The sequence below is a fragment of the Corvus brachyrhynchos genome, unplaced genomic scaffold (genome assembly GCF_000691975.1).
Source record: "Corvus brachyrhynchos isolate BGI_N302 unplaced genomic scaffold, ASM69197v1 scaffold105, whole genome shotgun sequence".
Classification (NCBI taxonomy): domain Eukaryota; kingdom Metazoa; phylum Chordata; class Aves; order Passeriformes; family Corvidae; genus Corvus; species Corvus brachyrhynchos.
In genome coordinates this window covers 3,562,971-3,580,240 of record NW_008238452.1, presented here as the reverse complement: position 1 = coordinate 3,580,240, position 17,270 = coordinate 3,562,971, and the positions used below count along the sequence as shown (strand labels likewise).

At 41.1% G+C, this 17,270-nt stretch overlaps 1 protein-coding gene across 2 annotated transcripts in view; it reads left to right on the top strand.

Moving 5' to 3' along the window:
- Positions 1 to 357: 357 nt before the first annotated feature.
- Positions 358 to 17,270, top strand: part of SPATA5 (spermatogenesis associated 5) — a 170,397-nt gene continuing 153,484 nt past the window's right edge. Inside the window, exons 1-8 of one of the 2 annotated variants that reach the window (XM_017736897.1) lie at positions 358 to 531; positions 1,066 to 1,223; positions 2,402 to 2,460; positions 2,653 to 3,270; positions 5,359 to 5,488; positions 6,127 to 6,183; positions 6,884 to 7,007; positions 8,284 to 8,539. In XM_017736897.1, the coding sequence (XP_017592386.1) occupies positions 373 to 531; positions 1,066 to 1,223; positions 2,402 to 2,460; positions 2,653 to 3,270; positions 5,359 to 5,488; positions 6,127 to 6,183; positions 6,884 to 7,007; positions 8,284 to 8,539 (1,561 nt within the window). In that variant the 5' untranslated portion in view covers positions 358 to 372. The remainder of the gene's footprint in view (positions 532 to 1,065; positions 1,224 to 2,401; positions 2,461 to 2,652; positions 3,271 to 5,358; positions 5,489 to 6,126; positions 6,184 to 6,883; positions 7,008 to 8,283; positions 8,540 to 17,270) is intronic. The other variant, XM_008635751.2, reaches the window with a different exon arrangement.

The window sequence follows — 17,270 nt, the reverse complement described above, 5'->3', positions numbered from 1 at the left end:
GGGGTACGGGTGGCGGGAACGGGCAGCCCCAGCCCCGCTGCCTCAGCCGGCGCACTGAGGGCGCCTCCTTTGAATCTGAGTCCCTGCCCAGCAGCGCTCCCGGCGCCTCACGAAGGCGGGACCGGGGGGTCTCTCAGTCCAAGCCCCCATGAAACCTACTCTTATTCCCGTGGAAGGGTGCCGGCGGTAGCTAAATCGCGGTGAAAGGGGCAGTACCGAGCAGCGTGGGACCAGCGGTGTTCCCAGCCCCGCCGGCAGCCCCTCACGGGGGTCCGCGCGCTCCCCTCAGGGCAGGCGCCGTGACGGCTGCGAGGTTGTGCTTCCCGGGGAGCACGGGAAACGCCGGACTTACTGACAGGAAGGGGAGAAAAAATGATTTTTTTTTCTTTCCTCCCGAAAACTTCAGGAGATGACAAAGTCCCGAAGATGCTGCGCAGAGCGCTGGCGCAGCTGTCGCTGAGCAGCATGAAATCTGCGGATCTCTGCATAGGGCGGCCGGCCCTGCTCACCTCTGCTGAAGGGCGGCAGGAGGTGAGATCCTTTCTTGTCCCTTTAGGTGCTTTTCTCGTGTTATCACCGTGTTCCTGTTGTATTCAATAGAACCAGCATGGATCATGCATTGAGAAAGATGGTGAATATGCTCTTCTATGTTTTCTACACTGTAGTTGCATCTGTATTCTCAGTATTGGGAAAAATCCATGCAGCTGCTTTTTTTTTTCGATAAATTTATAAGTCATATGTGAATATATGGGTTATATATTTACTCATCTTTTTTCATGGATTTGTAGTATTTTCTAGTCAGCACAGTGTATGCTTTTGAGTCATCTTCAGATTGTGTAGAGAGTCCTGGTGAAATTCTTTTATCACTTTTATAGGCAAAATATAACCCCTTCCATCTTGAAAAGTGTTGTGGATCATATCTTAAGAGCTTGATGCTACTTGTGTCTTGCTCAGTGGAACCAGGTTTTAACCTAATCCTGCATATTAAAGCAGTGTTTACCTTGACTGGAAATGGGAGGAGCAAAACCTCAACTGACAGGTATTGGCTTTGAAAACTCTTCCTAGGTCTGTACTGCTTGGCCCACCACAGGCTTTCCAGGGGGGAGAATTGGGCTGGATGAAACCACACAGAAGAGCCTGAAAGTAAATCCAGGTGACACTGTCACTGTGCAGCCTGTGACTGGTGCCGTCATCCAGGCAGAGGAAGTCAGTGTAAAGTTGAGGTATGGAACTTGTTACAGCCCTGTTGAAGTTTTTATTCATCCACTTCCCTTCATTCTCTTGTCATGTCACAGAGTGGGCATTTGGATTATTGCAGAGTCTGATTATAGTTATGTCCTAAATAAAGTTACTTTACAGTTACTTTTGAAAGTGTCCTAGCACTTACATTTTTATAAATTAACATCACAGTTCCCAGGCAGTCAGTTGCAGAATTTTTTTCCATGAAGAAATTCCTCCTGATGTCCAGAGAACCATAGTTTCATGTAAGAAGTAAGAACATAATTTACTGAAAGAATAAATTGAAGTCCCATTGTTCAAGTACTGCCTAAGTTTCTAGATGCTTTACAGGTGTAGTTCATTCTCTGCCAATTAACACCTCTGGGTAGTGCTTGCATGCATAATTTAGCTTTTTCTTCCAGTTAAAAGAATCAATCCCTAACTTCAGGCCCCAGCAGGATATTTGAGTATGTGTTTACTCATCAGGCAAGGCTATGGTATTTTAAGAGCTCCTCTAAATTAACTGAATACACCTGTTTTCCACAGAGTTGCTTTCTTGTTGGTTAAAATCAGGAAACAGGCTTTGATTTGCAGGCTTAGGGCTCCCCCCGTTGTTCACGCTTTGAGTTGCAGCAGCTGCATCTGCTTTAAATGCCTTTGGTGTGGTGCTTTTCAACGTACAGGTGTGAGTGCTTACAAAAATTGGGGACTTCCATCTGCAAAAGGGATGAAGCGAGTCTAATCTGAGAACCAGTTACATAAAAGACTAGAAAACGCTTTGTGGGGAAAACCTGTGTCTTGATAGTGGATATGCAAGTGCTCAAGGCACTGTTTTAATCAACAGAAGTCGTGTATGTGTGTTTGCAAGGCTGAAAGAGACCTGCCTGATCTAAATTCTTCTCAATTCAGTGCACGTAGCAGTGATTATCCTGCCTGGTGAGATGAAAAGCCTGCATTGCGTATTTGTAATTCTAAGAAATGATAAAGGTAATTTGGGATTTTGTTAATTTCAGCATTTTGTTTGACAAAAGTAGCCCCAGATTGCATAGATACACTTCTTTTGTTACTATGTGTCTGATATCTTCGGGGTTAAGTCCATATGATATGAAGACTGCGAAGTGCTGTGGACTCTGGTTTGGTTTTTAAGTGCTCGGAAAACCAACTTTTTCCCTTCCTACCACAGGGACAAAGATGCCACCGTTAATGCTGAGGAAATGTCTGTGTGCCTGCTGAGGAACCTTGGTATGAGTTTTGCTGCTTCTCTTTTGAGAATTTTTGTAGTAAATCATCAAGTTCTGGATACAAGAGCAAACATTTTCCCTTTGTGTTCTTAATCAGGGGCTTATGGCAAAATGGGGGATGTTACTTTATTCACACTTTGTAGATTGAGATGTTGTCATCTTTGTCTTTTTTTCTTCTTTTGTCTTCTCATAGATGGGAAAATAGTCCTACCAGGAAACCTTTTGGCTTTCACTTACTATGGCAAACTTTGCAACATTGTGGTGATGAAAGTGAAGGGGAGTGATGGTGCAGAGCTGATTGCACAGGGCAGTGCCATTCCCGGTGATTCCAATGAGCCAGACCTTGAGAGATCTGATTTGGAGAGCAGTGCCTTAGATTTGTCCTTACAGCTCGGCAGGATGGACATCGGTGATAGTCCAGGGGTTGCCTCCATGAGCACCCTGAGCAAAGCCGTGGATCCAGGCTCACCAGTCGCACCCTGCGGTCCAGACTCTGGGCAGGGAGACAAAACTTTCAGCACGGGAGATGGTGCAGACCTCATCCAGGATCTGGAGGTGGCTGGGAAAGCCAGCGCTGAGGGACTCCCACTAACTGGCAAAATTGGAGCAATGAGCAATACAGATTGTTTTTACTTCATTTCTTCAAGAACTAAAATCAATTTTATAGAACCAAGGACCAGTGTAGCAGAGGATGGCGAGTGTGAGTCCCGGGTCACCTATGACATGATAGGAGGCTTAAGTGGCCAGCTCAGAACTATTAGAGAAACTGTTGAACTGCCCTTGAAGCAACCTGAATTGTTCAAGAGTTACGGTATGATGCCTGAGAAATGGCTTTCTTCATTAACTTTCTTTTATAACGTGACTTTTTTTTTTTTTTAAACACTAATTGCTCCAGGATTATGCACTTAAATGAATTTTATGTAACACTGATCTGGTAAACTTGTGTGTCCAAACAATGTCAAACTGCTTTATAATTATACTGTATGGATACTGTGAAGATGTTATGGCTAGCCTATGTGAAAAACAGTTGATCAGGGAAGAAATATGTGTCTGTACTGAAATTCCAGCATGCATGAGCAGAATTTGTAGCACATAGGAAAGACTTCTGTACTTGGACATTTGGAAGGTGCAATTGTTTGTGTTGTCCTAAAAATTTGTGTTGGTAGAGTCAGTTAATCATATCCTCTAAATGGAGAAAAACTCAGATTAATTCTTCTGCTATTTTTATCCCTGTGTGTTCCTGCAAATTTTAAGGAGGTCTTTGAGGCTTTTTACTCAAACTGCTGAGTGTGTTTAGTATGGAATTACAGGGCGGAAAAACAAAGACAATTACTGTTGCCATACATAAAGTTATAGCTAATATATATGAAAACTTAAAGGATATTTGTGACTCTGTGCTGTGTATTTATCACAAAGGGCTGTGTACCTTGTTTAGGTGTGCATTACTGTGAGACAGGGCCTTTTACCTATAAATATTTCTTTAATACCATGCCTTGGAGGCCTTTTATTTCTCTCTGTGACCTCTTCCCCCACACATGCTTCAGAGAGGAGGTGATTTCAGCTGGGACAGTTTGTATAGCACACAGGTGGCTGTTTCCTGGCCATGATCCACAGGTGTCAGTGGGGTGGTGTGAGGCATCCACGAGCGGTCCAGCTCATTTGGTCCAACCCCAGCATCACCACATGGTTTTGTGGCAGCAGAGTTTGCCTCATCATGAGTGGTCTTCATACCTAGTCCCTAAAGCTTAAGCAGATTCTCTACTAATTACATGATGGCTGATGATGTTTTCTCAGGAGTTACAAACCTTTAGCCCCTCTCCAAACGTTGGGAGTCCTTGTCTGCTCACGGGCGGCAAGGCTGGAGCTGAGGTGAGCCTGTGGTTCCACAGCCCCATGTCTTGCCAGTGCCAGAAACGCCACAGGAGGGAGCAGCACGTGCTTTAATGTGCTGGTGAGGGAACCTGTCTGTAGAGATGCTTTTCACTTTATCCTTTGTCAGTCAGCAGATAATTTTTTTCTCTTTTCCAGTGTATTAGTTTCTAAGGTTCAGGCTTGTGGCTTGCCCGTAAGGCATCATTCCCTGATTCTCAGTCCCACCTGATATTTCTTTGGTTATGTTTCACCAATATCTTATGTGCTGGGGTCAGGCCTTTGTCAAATATTTGTGTCTGCTTTTTGCTTTCTAATTTTTCAACTTCTGTTTTTGGCTTTTGTGCCAGTTTAATTTGGCTTTGCGGGTCTGAAACTATTTTTGATGGGCTCTTTACCTGGGATCATAATAGTGTTTCTTGCAGTTTACCTGTAATTTCCATCCAGCTTCAACTGTACACAGCAGTACCTTGTTCTTCCAAAGTCTCTTATGTTCTGTCTCTTTGGCTCTTAACATGTGCCATTAAATAGGCAAATTCACCCTTTTAATGTGTTTTTTCATCATCTTGCAAGCATTCTTAAATCAAGCCTCACAGTATTTCTAGAACTTTCTGGAGTGTTGAAGAGAAGTGGTTTTCTGATGTGGGAAATTTGATATAATGACACTGTAAGAGTCATGAATAGCTTAAAGTATATTCATGGATGTTAGGTACTCAGTCTCGCAATTTTTTTGAGAACACATGGGGAAGATTTATAATGAACTACTGAAAAATATAATGAATTAAACAGGTGCTTTTTAAATAGAGTCTTTTGGACATTGAAAAATTGGATGGATGTCCTATTTAAGAGTGATCTTTTCCCTGGAAGCCCACAATTTCATCATAATGGCATGTCTGTTACAGGAATTAATGCTGACGTCGAGTTATTATTGGTAATAATGGGGACAGTGAAATGTGCAAATGCAGGCTGAGTCTGGCATTTATCACCAGTAACTTCCTTTCTCTGTTTGTCTGCATGTGCTTATCCAAAGGGATCCCTCCTCCTCGAGGAGTGCTGCTCTATGGCCCTCCAGGAACTGGGAAGACCATGATTGCCAAGGCCATCGCAAACGAGGTCGGCGCTCACGTTACTGTTATTAATGGCCCTGAAATAATAAGCAAGTAAGTCCATCCTCTTTATGTTCATAAATTCTGTATATATAGTAGCCCAAAATATGCCCTGGCATCTATCCATTGTGGAGAGATGTAGTATTTGCTATGGGTTATCTGCCCAAAAGAGTCAAAAACAAATGGGGAAGGATTCTCTCAAGTAGGGCTTGTGTTTCTCATATTAAAAGAGGTTTATTGGACTTGGCCAGGAAATTTGTGTAAGGCATGGACTGAATTAAAGAGGGGATTAAAACTGCATCTGCAGTTGCATGTAGGTTTGTTCTGCAACAAGAAGAGGAACTTGTCAGAGCATATTTGCAATTAAGGTGATACTGCATAGACTGATGCATCCAGAGAAGTAATTTTTTGTTGTTCTTCAAAAATGTAAATAAAATTGTTTCTCACACAGAAGAGAAGCAGTTCTCTTTAATTTGTTTTCTAGTTACTAGATGATTCTAACTTTGTCTGTGCCCCATTTCACCTTAGTTTCCTGTCCTTGTGGAAATAAAGATTACTGTAGATTTGCCTGGACTTCAGGTCTTTAAAAGTGTGCGCTACGGCTTTTTGTGACTCATGAGCAGTAATTTTCCAAGTTGTCTGGAAAAGACAGAAACCCCATGTTTTTTAGTAAAATATTTTAATTCTCACAGGTTTTATGGGGAGTCTGAGTCGCGGTTACGTCAGATATTCGCTGAGGCTTCTCTCCGGTACGTTCCTTTGGAGAATTTTATCTGTGGTATCAGTTCCAGCCTTAATGTTTTTAAAAGAAAAATATTTGCAAGAATCTTTGAATTGTGACTTTTTTCATCCAGTGGTTTTTAAAAGGAAATAAATTTGTTTATGTAGAGCTTAGCTAGGAGGAAAGCAGTGAAACTCTAGGATGCCTGTTAATCCTTTTGGATACTGCCCTTTTTTAAGGGTATGTTAGGGATGGTGCCAGATCGTTCGACCTGTGTTGTTAGTGCATCGCGTGCTTGTTTCAACAGATGGAAGCATGAGCCAGAGTTTCACCTGGATCCAGATTTTCCTCTCTAGTTTCTGAAGGCCAGCTCCAAATGGATTAGTGTTGGTACTGGATATAGCATGCCTCTGGTGGTATCTTGCCCAAGTTTATTAGATCTGGCTAAGGCAGGCTTTAGACTTCCATGTGGTTGGTGTTCATAGTACATTAGCAAAAGACTATGGCATACTGAAGGGATTAGTTGTCTAATATATTATTCATTTTAGTTTTCTCTTTGAGTAACACTGTATTCAGGACTGAAACTTCCAGTTACCTAAAGGAGTGGGATGCTTGTTAGTTTTTGTAGGAACTGGACATTTTCCGTGAACAGCTTTGCTCTGCTTGAGTGCTTTAAATCTTCCCAAGCACCTTAACTTCTTTTTTCCCTTTATTTTTTTTCCCTCCAGTTGCCCCTCAATTATATTTATAGATGAGTTGGATGCACTCTGTCCAAAGAGAGAAGGGGCTCAGAATGAAGTGGAAAAGAGAGTTGTTGCTTCATTGCTGACATTAATGGATGGCATTGGCTCAGTAAGTCAACTCTATTGAGGCAAATAATGTGCATGGGCAATCGCTGAACAAAATAGTATTTCTTCTACAGGGGGAGCCAGTATTAGATGTATCACTTGTGGGGAAAGAAGACAGGTGAGACTTTATAGAGTAATCTAATGCTTTTTTGGATGCTAAGCCAAGGATGTAGGAGAGGAACGGTAACTGTGAGTTTAAAAGAAAGTAGGTTTCTTCCATTCACTGCCTTTCCTTTGCCTTCTCTCCCTCTTGTAGTTTTGGAGATCAAACTGAAATTTCAGTGATAGCCCATCACTGAACTAAACCAGGTATTTTTAATTGCTCTGAAGACAAAGTCATCCAAATACTTCTGGTCATATGTAGGCTGCATGATTAAAGGCAACAGCAACTATTTCAAGATTGCCAGAGCAGTATGTAGGGCATAAACAAAAGCCTAATAAAGAAACAGTAAGTTTAATTGACTTGAGTAAATTATGGATTAAGCACATAAAGTTTGGCAATCTCTCATCTATTATTTTATGATTGTTAGCAGGAAAGATGAAAGAACTCTGTCCAGATTATGAAAATAAATTTCTTCTGTTTATATAATCTGCAAGTTTCTCATTATTTCCCTGCATGGCAGTTTGAGTTGCCCAGTCTGGAATTGTTCACAGGCAGAACATATTTTCTGGTGGCAAAGGCTAATGGATATTCTTCCTGGGAAAAGTGCTTCATTCACAAAAAGAGTATGACATTACAAGAGACCTCCTAGCTGATCCTGCCCCACTGTAAAAGTGAAAAAGCAGAGCTTGAGGAAATTGATTAGGATTTTTGACCTTGCTTTTCCTACTGGACCTACAGGAAGCTTTATAACCTCCTGTCTTTGCTGGGTTTGATACCTGAACTGATTTGTTTCCCAGCCTTGTTTATTTCAAGGTCTGCTAATACCATTCTGTTCTTGTGCCAGCGCTGCATTTTAGCTCAAACACTTATTTTTCTCTCCTTGGTTCTTACTTTCTGATTCAGGAAAGCAGATTATTGGGGATTAAAGTGGGAGTGTCTCTTGTACTATCTGTACGTGCATGTAGCCTGTAGGATTGCTAAATTGCAGTTGGGGATGGGTTGGTTGGGTTCACTTTTGGCGTACGTATTCTGAAAAGCTTGTTTTATTCCTTTAGAGCCAGCACTAGGATTTTAGTGTGCGTAATAGCTGGAAAAGTAAGCAAGAAGTATGTTTATAAGCTGTGTGACACTTAATTGTATTTTTAAAATAGTATCTTGCACTGTTTGATGCCTCCAGGAAGGCAGTGAAGGGCAGCTGTTGGTCCTTGGGGCCACCAATCGCCCTCATGCCCTGGATGCAGCACTGCGCAGGCCAGGGCGTTTCGATAAGGAGATAGAAATCGGAATTCCCAATGCCCAGGACCGTCTGGACATACTCCTGAAGCTTCTCAAGAAGGTTCCCCATTCGCTCACAGCAGAGCAGTTGGCACAGCTGGCTGACAGTGCACATGGTTATGTGGGTGCAGACTTGGCAGCCTTGTGCAAGGAAGCAGGTAAGACTTTGTTTATCTTATTTAGGGTATTACTTTACTGTTGACGTCTTTATTAAGGGAAAAAAAAAATCCACAGTCTGTACTAATGGCTTTTGAAAAAACAAGGTTTTATTAATTTTTGTGTCAAAGACAAGACAGCCAGGTATGAGATCTGAGGAACACCAGTCTACTGCTGGGCAGATCAGAAAAATTCTTTGAATATTAATAACTTTTAAAATCCAGTGTTACTGTCAATAACCCTGGGGAATCCCCTATGCCATTTTTAGGATATTAGACAGCTTGCTCTCTCTCAGTAAACCAGTGGTTTTGGGAGTTAGCTAACATCCTGAAGAGTTTTTCTACTCTCTAGCCTTGCACACAAAAATCCTAAGTCTGGCTGCACAGCTTGCCCTGCAGGTCTGTGTTTCCAGGATGTGGAAGCTGTGTGCCTCAGTGGTGTTTCTTGTGTCTCCCTTCCATATTTTGTGCCCGTATTCCATTTCCTGCAGGTGAGGAGCTCCTTGCAGGGGCGAGGGTGCTGTGTGCACCTGGCTCAGATTGTGCAGCAGAGCTGAGAGAGCTGCAGAGCACACCCTGAGCCAGGGGCTGGAACGTGGCCCTTGGCCTTGGGAACGGGCATAGCCCTGAAGAATTATCCATGCATCATGCAGCCAGGGTTCACTATGTTCCAGGGAATGCTTCAGCATGAGTTCACTTCTGTTTTCATTGGATGAAATTTTGCAAGTACGCTCTATCAGTTCCTAGGTTTTGCTAGAATGCGTCTGCACTGTTTTAAGTGTTGGAGCTTAAATCTGCCCATGAGCAGCCCTGTAAAACAGCCGAGTCAAAATATGACTCTCCAGCTCTGCTTATGCCTATTTGCTCCCTTGTGGTTCACAAGCAAGTTTGCTGCATGTGCTGGTTACTTTTATTTCCTTTGGCACTGGGACAGCTTCCTCTGGCAGTGGCACAGAGCATGGATAATTCTTGCATTGGAATTGACTGCGAAGATGACAGATGTTTTATTAGGGGTGATGGCACCTGGAACAGCAAGGATTTTACTTGCCAGCTTCCAGAATTTTTGAGGGATAGTTCTCAAATATGAATTTTTGGAGTTTTTATGGATCAAGAAGAAAAGAAATACATGAACACAATTTGTTTTACAGTGCTCTTCTCTCGGCTTCAGTTGTGTTTTAAGCTCTGTTTTAAATTAGAAAACATTATTATTTTTTCCTGCTTATATATATTTGTTTAAAAAAATATAAACTCCCTTTTTATTTTCCTTCCCCTGTGTTTTTGGAAGCCTGTCAGTCTGCCTGTGTCTCAGTACTTGCATAGTAAACACTTAACTAATGTAATCTAAAGTTCTCAGTGAGAAGTGTTGTGGTTTCAATTCCAAACATGACCCAGCTGAGGCTTTACTCGTGCATGCGCAGATGGATTCTGGACACTTCATAATCCAGCTGTAAATAGATTATATTTACCCACTTCATGAGGACCTCTTAGAAAATAAATTTGGAATGTTGTGCAGGTTGAACACTATGTAGGTAAAAAACTTTGGGCATCTACCTGTGGCTGATTGCAGGACGTGGTGTTATCCGGGAGCTTTGCATCCAAAGCCAGTGGTGGGGATGAGGGAAAGAGGATATTTTCTTCCTGTTGCTCTTCTTTGCTCAAGTTTGACTCCATGCTGTTAAATTTCCCTGTCGTTTGTTAACGCGGGGTGACCTCTGCTGGGGAAAATACAGTCCAGCGCCCTTAACTCCTTGCAGGCCACGTGAATTTTTCCTCTTGAAGAAGTTGCAGAAGCATGAGTCAGTCGAGCTATTACATAAACTGAAGTTAAGTTGCTCATCATTAAGGAACGTTCTTAGTTGGAGTCTAGTTTTTTTTCCAATTAAGCTTTTTATCTGTTTTTTATATTGCATTTTCAACACCTGGTAAAATACTACTGCTTTCACTGGAGTTAAACTTAGCAAAGACTTTTATAATCTACTACTTCTCCTACTACTTCTCCTCAGTAGAGCAAGATTCCTTCATATGGAAAATTTTCCAGTGTTTTGTCTAGTTTTTTGTGTTGTTCCAAGATGCATGGCCTTCTATTGCTTCACTTCAGAAACTCTGCTGTGGGCCAAGCTAGCTTGCTGCCCAGGAATGCTCTCTGATATTCAGCCCAAGTTTTCCTTGTTTAGTTTTATCCCATTATTTCTATTTACATCCTTGTAGAACACGTTTGCTCTCCCTCCTTAGTGTTTACACCCTTCAGATATCTCTAGGCTGGTCTCATGTCCCCTACCTCCTCATTCATTACTGGACCAAACTATAAATATTTAGCTCTTTTAATCTTTTCTCATAAATAAGTTCTTCCTCCCTTCCGAGAAATTGTGTTGATTTTCTCTGAACTGCCTCCAGTTTGTCAATAACCTTTTTGGTGATGTAGGGCTTAGGATTGAACATATTTCATATATATGTCTACATCACAGCATAAAACATGGTATAAACATATAGTTAATGTGACTAATGCACATTTCTAAATATCCAAAATGCTTTGTATTTAGGCACTGTCTGAGTTAAGAATTCTTTCACAAATGTCAAGATTATTTGTGCCACATTCAGACTTGATGTGTGTGTAAGTACAGGTGAAATGTGGAAACTAGCTTAGAAGAAGGATTTCAGAACTCAGGAATACATGTTCAGTTTTTGGCACAGGATTACTGTTGCTTGCTGACTGTATTTCTGTTGTGGTCTGTGGGAGACTCTCAAGTCCTGCATACCCCATTTATATCCTTGGGTTTGTGGCTGGAGAGACTGAAAGATTGCAAGCTAAATATGTTTATATTCTTAATACAAAGTTTAGATCATTTTCCAGAGGACTCATCTTTCCTTATCTTTCTACTTCAACTCTGGTTTTTTAACACATATATTGTGTATATACTGCTTCTATAAACCAAGGGTGTAGTAATTAATGTAACATGGTAAATGTAGTATTTGTAGGGCTTTTGCATCTCTAGTTAGGTTTCCTGAGATACTTCATTGTAAAAGCTTTGATGTTTGCCTTCTATATAATTCTGAAGACCATTTGTTAATGAAAAGTAAATAACCATTATAGAATTAAACATATTCCATCTGTTTTTTTGGCAGAAGTTGTTTGTTTTCCAGTGCAGGATTTGCTTAGTGGTACTGCTGCGGTCAGACAGGCAAGTTTTGTGTTCTGTTCAGCAACTCTGCATTTTCACGGGAATTTTGAAGAAGTTTTGGGGCCTGTAATGTCCATTTTGTGCTGAATGTTTCCAGGCCCCCGTGTCTATGGTGTGTACAGAATTGTGGTGTGGTGTATGCAGGGATGGGCAGGTAGAGGAAGAGTGGACAAGAGACTTGGAGAATCTGTGCAGTGGGAGCTGGACTTTCCCAAACAGGGCATTATGGCCAAAACGTGTGGCACCTCTATATGGAGATGTGCTTATAATAATCAACTAAGAGTGTTTTTATTTTATCTGCTGAATTTTTAAAGTATTAGTGGATTTCTCTCCTTTTCCTCTACTGAAGATACAGTTCTAGCCTCTCAAAAAATGAAACCACAAAACTGGGATTTTTATAGGGTATCTACATGTCCAAGGTTAGAGTATCTGTAGTGACTGCACTGGAGATATTAAGATTTGCTGTGATTTCCACAATTAGCTGATGCTTTCACGAAGTTAACAGCCAAGTGTGGAAAACCTGCAGATTTCATGTTAGGCACTGGGCCACATCCCATGGACATCAACTTGCAGTGTGCTACTCTTGGTAGACTCCTGAGGGCTTGGGTACCATCCAAGGGATTCACACACAGAGAATTCTTGACAAGAAAAGGGCTTAGTTATGTGTGTAGCTGAGAAAGTCATATTCTTCAGGCTGGAAGAGGTCTACTGTATCCTAAATTATTTAGTAGACTGGTTTTAGTGTGAACAGCTGCCTTCTGAATTATTTTATCTCAAGCAGAGGAGTGTATAGGAGATAGACTGCCATATCCTTGCATGTAATGTCAGTGTTTGTATGCCCTTGAGATCTTGTTGCTTCTCCTTTATTTAATTTGCCACGTGGTCTTTTATTAATTCCCAAAAAAATTTATAATGGTTTTAATTTATTGGCAAAGATAAGCACTGTACTTCTTTTTAAAAAAAACCAAAACATATGAAATGTTAATTATGTAGCAGGGACATGAATGGTATAAACTGTACTGAATGTTAGAAGATGCTTAGCAACAAAGGTTTCCAAATATAGCAATTTATTATAAACTTATCCTTCTATGGCTGCCTGTAGCATTTCAAGAGGGTGAATATAAATATAGCTTGATTTCTTCAAGGAGTGGGTTCAGTCATATTGTTTACAGAGAAAGGAAGTATTTGCTTTGTGACTCTTAGAATTTATCTTGAACATCCTTGTTCATTACACATCATTTCAGTGTGCTGATATAAAACACTTGGGCTGTGATAAGATAGCATCATGAGGAGAGGAAGAACAAATGGCTTTGTTTAAATAGTGGTCTTTCTGGCAACAGCATTGATTTGCTTCCAGTAAGGATGCTGCAACCACTGAGACTTTGAGACTTCTGTAAAAGAGGCACTGGTGGCTTTGTTTTGCATCAGAAGTTTTTAAATTGCCTGGAAAAGGTATCACCCTGCTTAGCCTTTAGGATTAGAATGGTTTACTGGTTTAAGATGTCTGTTACCAAAAAAAAAAAAAATCGTAGAGAAATAAGGGATTAAGATGCATCTTTGACCAGAATGAGTCAGCATGACTCTCCTGAATCTGTGAAGCCACTTGCATAGGCATGTCATAATGGTCTGTTGTCTTGTTCTCATAATTTTGAGACCTGTTGTTTGGAGATCTTATTGTCTGTGCTGTTCATTTGCCCCTTTAATTACCCCTGCATTCTGATGAATAATACAGGATGGAGAGGCTTTATGCTGCTTAATCTATAGCTCTGTATATTGATTTTATGTGGATAGCAGATCTGTAAAGGTGTAATTTATTTAGGAGGATACTGTACCTGGCTTTTTGTTGGAGCTGAGAAACTTCCTGCTGTATCTTCTACACCCTGAAACAGAATTTCTGCAATCCCCTTGCATTAAAAGTAAGAATTAAAAACCAATAATAACTGAAGGACTGTCTCTTAGAATTTTTCTGTTTTTCCCTGTAATTGACAGGGAAGTGAATTCCCCTGAAGCCCAGGAATGTCTCTTTGTTAGACCTATGTAGTTTCCCCCCAGCTCCTGCAGTTGTGGTAGCCTGGCCACCTGCAGGAAACATGAGCCGTGTGGGCTAATGTGATTAACAGTGAGGCTCTGTGCACCCCGAGGAGCAGCCCCTGACTGCTCTTTCAACCAGACAAACGCTGCCTTCAATCCGTGCCTTCCCAGCCTCCTATCTCCAATCGAGCTCTTCCTTTCAGCTCAGGCACAGTCCTGATGAAACAGCCCAGTGTTAGGGCATCAAGAATATCCCTCCTTTCTTTAAGCCATAAAAATTCAGTCTGAACCTTTCCCAGCACGGTCTGCACCCGGGTTCTACTGGGGGTGTGCAACAAATGTGGATATTTTTTTTGGATTGTAATCCTAAATGTAGCAATGTGGGTTTGAGACACTGTTGAAAATGCAGATTTTGACAGAGGCAGTTGATGACCAAGGCAATGGGCTTGTTTGTTTTGCAGGGTGGTTTTGCTTTGCTTTCAAATTAACTGACTGCAGTTACAGATTTAAAAGGGGAAGTGCTGCTTGACATGCTGTAATTATTTTATTCCCTTATGGAAAGTGACTGAAAATACCATGTCTGTGTTGTTACTTATTTATTAGTAGCAGGGACAAATATTGAAGCTATGCTGTTGCAAACAATCCGCTATTGCATTGTCTAACTGAGTACTGGTTCCCATGTGACACTCAAAATGAGGTGGGAAAGGCTGCTTGCCTTTTTGTGAAAAGGTCATGTAGAAGATGTGCGAGTTTGGGCAATATTAATAACATATCTAGTCAGATGGTCAATACAAAAAAAAAATGTGTTATGAAATTTTTGCAGAAAGGACAGAATATTGGATTTTGAAATACACTGAAAAGCACAGACATAATACAAAAGTAAAGCTACAAATGAATTTTTGGACTGGGACAGCTGAGTTTTCTGACTTTGTGTTCCATCATTCTAATTTATGGTATAAGGAGAGCAAGAAACTCCAATCCCCATCTTCAGTGTCCGTGAGTTTTAAGTTAATGCTGCATTCTGTGCTGTTGAAGTTGGGTCCGTGAAGCAGAGGGTGTTTCTAAACCAAAGCAATTGGCTGAGCAGCTTGGCAGTAAATGGGCCCTTGCTTGCACACACACATAGCAAAGCAGTGTGGCTTTTTTGGCCTCTGATTGGAACACGTGTTTTGGGATTGCTTCTTCGAGCAGCAGCTCAGAGTGGTGGCTTTTGTGCAGAAGTGGCTACGTGTGGCTGCTGCCTCTCTGAAGCAATGCTGGTGCATGTTGTGTTGGTTTTTGGAGTTATTTTTTTCTTGTAGAAAGTCTTTGCCCATTTTTTTTGTTTGTTTTCTCATGGTACTTGATTTTTGTTTTTGCATGAGGAACATTGCACTGACTGCAGTCAGGGCATGTGAACTTTTGGTTTTCATCATAACTCATTTTAAGTGTGTGTTTATCCAAAACTTGTAGCTAATTGGATGATGGGATTGCTGACTTCATGCACACAGTTGTGGGTTGAGTACTTAATAATCTGTTTAAAGCACATCCCATTCTGTCTGCTGATATTTATATAAGCAGGAAATAAGGATTATTTTTCAGAAGAGTTGATCAATAACTGTAGCTAATACTTTAAATGAACCTTCTTGGCTGATAAGGCACCGTGTTCTTGCTTCTGCAGCTTGAGTGGTATGGAAGAAATTATACTACTCATGTGTGGCAATGGAGTTAGCAGTAGGCATTTGTACGTAGAATGATTAGCTACTATTGGGGGACAGAGCTTAAAGGTTTTCAGGCAGAGTTTTTATAAGTCTCCTGACTTTAATTTTTAGCCGTATCCCTTGCCAACATTCCTAATTACAATTAGACTGGGCATTTAGCCACTAACTCTTTTGCTTCTTGTCTTTCTGCCCTTGCTGCTCTGGTAGCCTGGCAGTCCTTGTTTTTCTCCTCATGCATGTGTGACCACCCTTAGCGTAGGTACAGTTATGTCTGGGAGCAGGCTTGGAACAGGCAGTCTGGTATTCCTTATTTCCCTCTGTTGTCACGGTGTTGGGATAAATGACGTGTGTACTTGATCTGTGAATAAACTGTTTCCTCTACGAAAGAAGTTCTGAAAATGTAGTTCTTCCTTCCTTCCTCCCTTCCTTCCCCTCCCATCACACCTCTCAGCAGCTTTCAGGGAGCTCCACAGACATGTTCCAGCAAATGCCAGGGCCCTTGAGGAAGGACTATAAATCATGGATATAATCCCTATAGTAGGTTAGTGCTCAGGTTAGCCCAGTGAATTTGTAATGTTATGGTTACAAGGGATTTAAGGGCATTATCTTTCCTGTGCAAACAGTGCATGAAAGTTCTTCAGGGATTTTTCCCATATAGCTCTGGCAGCTAAAGACAGATTGCAGAGTATGGTTTTGAGAGCAAAAGTCAAGGTTTATGCTTCCTGATTTTTTTTTTTTTCCCCAAATAAGCATGAATTTTATGTACAGGTTAAATTAAAAAAAGAAAGTTTAAAATATATTTATAAACTGACTTTAAGTTATATGAAATGCTTTTTCTGTGCATAAACCTATTAAATTTTGAAGTGTAGTATGTAAAGATCTAGAAGTAGAGGAAGATACGCCCTCCAGTGCCATAAGAAAGCTGGGATCTTACCCATCCATGCCCCTCTGTTGAGTGTTCCACTGCCAGCCAGGTGGTAGAGGATCACATTGGGTCTGACAGCTGTCACTGTCAAGGAGAAATAGTGTGTGTCTTCTGGGTTTGTCCAGAAGAATTTGGGAGGGAAATGCCAGATTAGCAGAGAAGGAAGAAACATGTCCTTATGTAAACAACTTTACAAGAAGATAATAATTTCTTTGAAGCTACTTACAAATTCTGGTATTGGGATTCTGGTAGAGTAAGTCCAGACAGGATGGATTTGCAAAAGGAATAGCTAATGGGCAGTAAAAGATGCACGAGTAACAATTTTGTTTGGTTCAGTTTATTTCCTCAAGTGTTGTGTATATATTCTGTTTTGGAAACCTAAAGTACATATGTTGGTCATTCTGAGTGGCTGCTTCCTATTATTTACAGTGGTGTATAATTATACACAGACTCTGACAAATATAGCAGTGTCGTATGGTCTTTTTTTAGGCTCAGATATTTGTTATTATGACCTAATGTGCCAAAACTTAGCCAAGCTATGAGCAAGAAAATCTTACAGGCAAACAATGCTATCGACGTTGTGCATAGCTTGGTACCATCCATACCAGGACAGGGCATTCTGCTGGGTTTTTTCCCCTCTGTCCACTTGGTTTCCTCTGTTCTAGACAGACAGGATGAGTTGGTGAGCACACTGTTGCTGGGCTGGAACAAACTGTTTATTTTCCATTGTTTGTAATCATGCATGCCTTATTATGCTGCTTTCTTTTCTTTTCCTTTTTATTTTTTTTTTAACCAGGATTTTCCATTTCTACTTCACTGAGGATCAGTGTTGTTCACTAGTCCTGTGATAGATATAGGTATCCTGTGCCTGTGTGAACAGTCCCACTGACCCTTCAGCA